Consider the following 8,058-nt stretch of genomic DNA (forward strand, 5'->3'; position numbering starts at 1 on the left):
TGAACCGCACAATAAGTGCAGAGTTATTTTACATAAAACCTTTGGTTTTGTTTTTTTCTAGTAACTAACAAATGACAGAACCCACTGGGGAAAAAGTTATTCTGAATAGTTGTTGAACCTGATTTTACTTTTTTTTAGGCTATTAACGAAAAGTCAGCTCTTCAGTCTCCTCAGACTGATCACCGCACTGCAGATGAGGGAATGCCTCGCCCAGCTCTCCAGCATCTCATGGAGGGCTAGAAGCACTACACTACCTCCAGTCATCTTGTCTTAAGGACAAGTATAAAACCATGGTCCCATGGTGCTGCACCTAAATTAACATGGGCTGTTGGACGTGCACTGATTCTGACCTAAGTCTGCTTATGTGACTCCATTCACTAGCCCTTCCTGGACAAAAAGGATTTTTCACTTGTGCAGAATCAAGCGACTATTACTGCACAGATCCCATTTTTGAGATCACTCTATCTTTTTGTGTGATGCCGAACCAAACCGAGCGAGCCCCCTGAACACAAGCCTAAGAGAATTCAGTGCCAGGACATTTATGCAGGCTCTCCGCAAGCCATGGAGCACTACGGAAACAGTAATTACCTTATTCTCCTTTAGCCAGATTATTACAGCTCCTCCTCATCGGCCAGGATAAGACTTAACCGTACTGTAAGGTATTGAATTAAGATTTTTACTAACCAGGAGCTTGTGATCTCTAATTACATCTTAGATAAAGTAATAACAAAACAGCAGCAATGCAATAAAGGTTGGCCTTATTGTGCTATGACTCTTCTCATAAGATCTTTCTTAGCCTCAAGGTCTTTCTCTGTATCATGACAAATTACTCGGCACTGATGACTCTACAGTAATGTTTAATAAAAGCAAGATGTACCTGGCTGTAGAGCTCTCTTCAAAATGTAATGCGCATGGATTCAGACAGCCAGTGGAGGTCCTACCCTGCGCAGCTGACCAAGCTGTGGTCAGGCCACACGCTGCCAGTCCTGCAACACATGCTGCAACCACTTTGGAATAGGAGCAGGAGTAGCAAAAGCGAAACCACGCAAAATTCTTCTTTCAGCACTGCCTTCCATCGACATTCCTCTTCCCACTCTCCACCACCCAGCCCCTTCCTTTCGCTGCTGCTCACTCCCATCTGCTCTATCAATGCCTGCACTTGCTCTTCTAACCCCTGCGCCCACAATTCCTCCTGACTCCACTCCTTTCCACGCACTTTTTTTTTTTTCTTTTTAGCAGATACTCCCCCTGACAAGAGCCACGTTGAAGCTGCCAGTTGGCACTTTATTTTCATACCTATCTCCACACCCCATCCACAGCAAAAGAGAAGAATGGTAGACGATGAATCTCCCTGAAACATTTCTTTCCAGCAATGCATTCATCTCCACTGATATACTCTGCTTTGCCTCTGAGCATTCACTCCTTCCACTACCGAAAAGAGAAAGAATTAGCAGAAAAAAAGAGTGTGCTGGTTTTGGCTGGGGTAGAGTTCATTTTCTTCATAGTAGATAGGATGGGGCTGTGTTTTGGATTTGGGCTGAAAACAGTGTTGATAATACAGGGATGTTTTAGTCACTGCTGAGCAGTGCTTACACAGCGTCAAGGCCTTTTCTGCTTCTCTCCCCACCCCACCAGCGAGTAGGCTGGGGGTGCACAAGAAGTTGGGAGGGGACACAGCCGGGACAGCTGACCCCAACTCACCAAAGGGATATCCCATACCATATGACGTCATGCTCAGCATATAAAGCTGGGGAAAGAAGGAAGGGGAGACGTTCGGAGTGATGGTGTTTGTCTTCCCAAGTAACCGTTACGCGTGATGGAGCCCTGCTTTCCTGGAGATGGCTGAACACCTGCCTGCCGACGGGAAGTAGTGAATGAATTCCTTGTTTTGCTTTGCTTGCGTGCGCGGCTTTTGCTTTACCTGTTAAACTGTCTTTATCTCAACCCACGAGTTTTCTCACTTTTACCCTTCCAATTCTCTCCCCCATCCCACCGGGGAGGAGTAAGCAAGCAGCTGTGTGGTGCTTAGTTGCCAGCTGGGGTTAAACCACGACAAAAAGGAATTAAAATCACTTATGAGACAGTGGAAAGGCGTGCAGGATATAGTGAGTTTCCAGGTCCATCTGACAAAGGAATGATGAGAAACAGAGGGTTTGGAGAATAGAGGTACAGCTAAACATGAAGTACAGTAAAAATAAATCCAGACAGGGGAAAAATAAAGTAACAGTAGTAAGAAAATGCCTGGTGGATTGAAAGGACAGATAAAGACAATAATGAAGGAAAGAGACACAGAGATGATGTGACAGACATTACAATCCAGCCAGCAATATGTTGCTTTTAAGAATGACTGACAAAGAACATATGTAAGAGGTATGATTAGGAAACACAAAATATGAGTAGAAGCAAGCAAGCAAGCAAGCATGTGAAGGTAAGTGGAGTTTTCTGGATTATTGTACTGTGCAAAGACAACAGTACACATATCCCATGATTTTCACGAACTACAGATGGCACAGCTGCAGTTGGTCTAGGGCCATACAAAGATCAGCTAAGCCTGCTCGTAAGGACATCCCTCCTCCCTCAATACAGCATTACCTCAGGCAGCACCCTGGTAGAACTATACTGCTCCCTAGTCCACAGCAGCACAGATGACTGCACCACAGTCCTTTCCCCAAGAATCAAGTGATTTGAATCATTGTCTGTAATCCCAGATGAATCTGAACAACATTATATATATGTAATTCGTATAAGAAGTCAACTCTGCTTTTAAATTACTTGCTTTGGAAGGGATTCTGGTCAGACCCATATGGACTAAAGAGTTACGCTAATGATTCGCATGCACTGATCTGTGCTCCTAGAAAAGCACTGCTTGTCTTAATTCCCCTTCCCAAATTAATTTTAGTGTATGAAATATAGAACATCTTCCTGTCTGCAAGAATTATATAGGATATATCAAAATTATATTTTGATCGGCTACTTAAGCTTTCCAAAAGTCAGTTTCTATTTATAACTTGATTTGTATTTGAATCTCACGCTTAGGTTAAAATTAATTTTGAGGACAATGTCATTCTTTGAGAAATACTGAACAGCTAACACTTAACAATTTTTGAGGAACAAACTTGCTTTTTATCTCACTGTTTCTTTTATTCCTCAGGGAGTTTATCTACCCTTGACCATAGCAGTTTAGTAAGACTGGTCAGCTGGAAGAGAAGTGAGATTTTAATCATTACAATGCTGTCCAAATTTGAAAGGACACTTCCCTGCCCCTTCCCCCCCCACCCCCTGCCCCTGCCCCCACACCCCACCCCGCACACACAAAAAAATGCTTTGTGAACCAAAATGAGGTTCAAGAAAGTGCCAAAGCAAAAGCAAAAGTATATGGAAGCTGAAGTCTTTTAGGTGTCTACTATATGTCTACAAAATAAATACAACATACACTGCATTAATTGAAGTAAGATTGCCCAACGCAAGAAATTGCCCATCAAGATGCTTCAGTATGGGGGTTTGATTAATTTCCCTGAAGATTCATTCATTCTTAGAAGCAAACTTACTTTTATCATACATTTACATGCAATGCCATGGATATGGGAGCAACTAAATTTTAGTGAAAAAGTGGCTTCAGAGGAAACCAAGAAGTTTAGAATTGCATGTGCCAGGTTTCAGGCAATTTCAAATTTCAAAGTAGTGTCCATGAACTCCTGGTATTGCAGTATGAAAGACTCAAAAAGATGGATTACCTCAGCAATTCAGCTGAATGAACACAGCTCTAAAGTGTTTGCCATGAGTCCATACCTTAAAAGATACTCTTTCAACAAAATTGAACAATGAAAGATGATCAGATCACAAATGGACTAAAAAATAGTAAAATATATTTAACCAATAACTCAGTGTAAACTATTTTGATATTACTGGGCGTTAACATACCTCTGTGATAGGGGTACTATAAAAAGTAAGAGCTAAAACTCTAGACTAACCGAACAATTTTATGGGATAAGAAACTATCTCAACTGATATAGGCTTTTGGTCTTCAAGTCTTTGCGAAGATTATTCACTGATTTGCATAATTGTTGGCAAAGTTCTGTACAATGGTACTGTCAAGCCAGTGGAGTATACTTTTATACATCCTACATGCACTGAACCAACAGACTCAAGCGTAACTATCAGGCCCTAGTAGCCACAAATTCCTAATAAATTAACACTTGAATGCTCTCTTTGGATTCCTGTTAAACCTAAAGTCTTGAGAACAGTTTTGCCAAATATGAGAACAGCAGGAAGTTCTCAATTATTGTCTGTAAGACATGAGTGTGCCTCTGTCTTCAGGGTATCAAACATACTCAAGCAGAAAATGTCTGCAGGATATGAGCTCTGAATAACACTACAAGAAAATGAGTTAAAGAGGAAGTAGGTTTTATCTTTCAAATTAATGGTCCTGAGGTCCATCCCCCACATTCCATGTATTTGCTTACACCGATATTGGAAGTTGAACTGCTTGCAGCTGTTTCTCAGATGAGTCTAGGACATTTCAAAGTGAGATAACAGGCTAGTATTATGTAGGACAAATTTGCAAGCATTACACTGTATTAGAGCACAAGGAACACAAGACCTGCCTACTAGAGTATGCACCAAAAACTTCCAACTTATTAGAGTTAAGGGAGAACCTCAAGTAACCAGTGTTTTCTAAAGTTGAAAAATACCAGGCCATTCTTAGCTTAAGACTAAATCCTTCAGCAGGTGGAGTACATTACAATGAAAATCATCAACACCTACCTGGATAGAAGTCTGTTTCAGTACTGCTTGATAGGGAGTAAGAATCATAGAATCATTTAGGTTGGAAAAGACCTTTAAGATCATCAAGTCCAGCCATTAACCTAGCACTGCCAAGTTCACCACTAAACCATGTCCCTAAGCACCACATCTACATGTCTTTTAAATACCTCCAGGGATGGTGACTCCACCACTTCCCTGGGCAGCCTATTCCAATGCTTGACAACCCTGTCAGTGAAGAAATTTCTTCTAATATCCAATCTAAACCTCCCCTGAAATGGCCTGATATCTCACCCTGTTCTACAAGGCCAGTGAACACTCTTCTTTATCAGGGAGTGTAGTGATAGGACGAGGGGTAACGGTTTTAAACTGAAAGAGGGCAGATTTAGATTAGATATTAGGAAGAAATTCTTTACTGTGAGGGTGGCAAGACACTGGAACAGGTTGCCCAGAGAAGTTGTGGATGCCCCATCCCTGGAAATTGGGCCAGGTTGGATGGGGCTTTGAGCAACCTTATCTAGTGGAAGGTGTTCCTGCCCATGGCAGGGGGGACTAGATGATCTTTAAGGTTCCTTCCAACCCAAACCATTCTATGATTCTATGACCATTACAACAGCCAGAGGCAACCAATTCCTCGTCTCAAGAGCAATCCCTCTTGTACAGATAATTAATCTGTTGGCAGCAACACTAAAAACCAGGCATCCACTTCTCCCCTCTTACTTCTTTGCCTTGGCACTTGTGAGATCCTTTTCTAAATTAACTCAACTCACTGAACTGACAGAGAAAGAACCAAGCCAAAAAAAAAAAAACCACCACACCCAAAAAAAACAAAAACCAGCACACACACACACACACACACAAAACCCCCACAAAAAAAAAACACAAACCCAAAGGCTTTCAGCCATTGCAGGTAACCACTGGGATTGCAAGCATGGCCTCAGCGGTTCCCACATCCTTACACTCATAGGTTAAAGCACCTCAGAGAACCACTTCCTAGCCATGCTTCCTCCTCCCCTTTCATGGGGCCAGAGGGTATTGTCATAGTCTGCTGGCCATGGTATGAAAGGGCTGTAAAGGAGTGAAAGGCCCCTAGTGTCCTACTCAGCTGTTCCAGTGAAAAAAATAAGACTTATTTTCTGATCACTTCAGTACGGCCTAAATGAGGGATGCCAATGCAGAGGGCTGTCCTGGGTTCACCTGCCATCAGCGCAGCCTTGAATCCGTACTAGGGCTCTGGCAGTCACACAAAAAGCAGGATCAGAGAACTGATTTGGTTGAAAACTCACCACATTTTCACTTCTTTTTTCAGGTCAGTTTTCAGCCAGATCATGCGGCTGTACAGAGCTGAAGGCTGGCACAAGGAAGGCAAAAGAATACCTTTGGCTCAGAGAAGGTGGGATCAGCTCCCTCCACAGCAGCCCAATGCTTAGACTAGCTAAAAGTGGTTATGGAGACGTTTCCTGACCTGATCAGCCATGGAAGGGAGGCCTGCAGTCCTTCCTCATGCCCCCAGGCTACAGCACAAAGTCATAGAGCATTTACAGAAGTTAAGTAAACACTCCCTTTGCTCAGGCACACAGCTTAAACTGCCACCTAGCCCTCTGCTTCCAGAACTAGTTCTGTTTTTGTTATTCACTGTAACTAAGAAGGAAGGGTTTCTCTGTATGTTCACCTGAAAAATCAAGATGACAGCGCTGTAAAATATTCCATTAAGCTGACAGCATTTCTCGTGTATGTTTTGGCTTGTTATACACTTCTGAGCTTGATATTTGTAAACCAAAACAAAACTGACATAAAGAAAGGATTTTCTCTCTTTTTTTCCCATGGCATAACTCCTGGAATCATGCCGTATTTGGAAACAACAGCTCCAGAAAGTTAGTGCTTCCATCAATCCGGACCTCCACAGGAAGCTGGTAGGTTGTAAAGTCCTACTCCTAAGCAAGAGCTCTAAGATAGAAATTACTTCATCAGTCTCCTGAGCTAGCACACAGCACACCAAGGGACATGTCAGTATTGAAGGAAGGAGACTGGCAATGCTGCCAGTACTACTGCTTTCTTCTAATAAATAGTCCCACGAACACTGGCATTGAAAAACAGGCTACAGGAAAAACAAGGCAAAACTTCCCAAGAAAATGAAAGTGAAGTGAAATGGTATATCTGAAAGTTTCAAATGTCATCAGACACCACAACTACTAAGCTAACCAGTTACAAAAAGTATCAGACAAACCAAAAATGTTAGCCAAACCTTCAGAAAAGGTCCCAAACAATACACGCTATCATTAAATAAACTGGCAAATTTTAGAAATGCTAATCAAGAAAATACTTGAAATACTTGACGTTATGATCCCTTACAAAAAGTGAGAGTTTTCAAAATAACGAAATGTATTTGATACAACATTAGAAATACTTACAGCTACTCCACTCTTGGTGACAGTTTCCCGGTATGTAAAATTGCACACTGCCCAAGCTAGGTAATACGTGGACATGAGAGGGGTCTGTGAAAAGTGATCTGTAACCCATCCGTCTTCTTCAAAAACAGAAGTTTCAACGGGCATGTTGGACAAAGATAAGTAAGTTGCTTGATGCCTGATGCTGATTTTGAAAGTGGCCTTGTAGATGGGCTCATCAAAGCAAGGAAAGGCTTTTCTGGCATGAGTAGGAGAAAACTGTGTAACACCAAGAAACCTAGAAAAGAAGCAAACAAAAAAACCAAAGCGATTACTAACTGTGCACAGCACTTGATTTATGGATGTACCAAGTAAGACATTGCTTGACTATTGTGGATTAAGGGGGTGGGGGGGGAAACAAACTGTACAAAGTATACAGTGTTTGAACACTGCTTTAGCACTTTCTTACTACGTGTACTGCAACGCAATTGATATAAAGTAACGGTCTACAAATTTCCTACAGACTTGCAGACACCACACTGACATTAAATAAATAATCCCTCGCCTTGTATCAAACTTCAGGTTCTAGCAGTTTTGTTCATCAATAAGTGAAAAAAAGTTAGCCGATATTGGTTATACAATGTAAAACAAGCACAGCTCTCGGATCAAACCAGGATTTAACAGCCTTCAGGGAGTTCACTCTGCCCTGAGACACCGACAGGGCACTTTGCCTTTCCTTGGGCATGAGAACTTACGGTCACATAGTGCACGCAAGAGAGTCATTGCTTTCCACAGCTGATTACTTCTGTACCAGTTGCATGTAGGTCTGAGACACACTACTATACAGGGCTGCTGTGACTGTGCAAGTCCAAAAAACCGTTCTGTGAGCTTTGCAGAATTACAAATATAA

General features: G+C 42.1%; 1 protein-coding gene across 1 annotated transcript in view; it reads right to left on the minus strand.

Annotated features, from left to right (window-relative positions):
- The window catches only part of TRHDE (thyrotropin-releasing hormone degrading enzyme), a 223,010-nt gene extending 215,694 nt beyond the window's left edge, over window positions 1–7,316 (minus strand). Inside the window, exon 1 of the mRNA XM_009327544.1 lies at window positions 7,173–7,316. Coding sequence (XP_009325819.1) covers window positions 7,173–7,316 — 144 coding nt within the window. The remainder of the gene's footprint in view (window positions 1–7,172) is intronic.
- Window positions 7,317–8,058: the final 742 nt, after the last annotated feature.

This window comes from Pygoscelis adeliae, unplaced genomic scaffold (genome assembly GCF_000699105.1).
Source record: "Pygoscelis adeliae isolate BGI_AS28 unplaced genomic scaffold, ASM69910v1 Scaffold113, whole genome shotgun sequence".
NCBI classification, from domain to species: Eukaryota; Metazoa; Chordata; class Aves; order Sphenisciformes; family Spheniscidae; genus Pygoscelis; species Pygoscelis adeliae.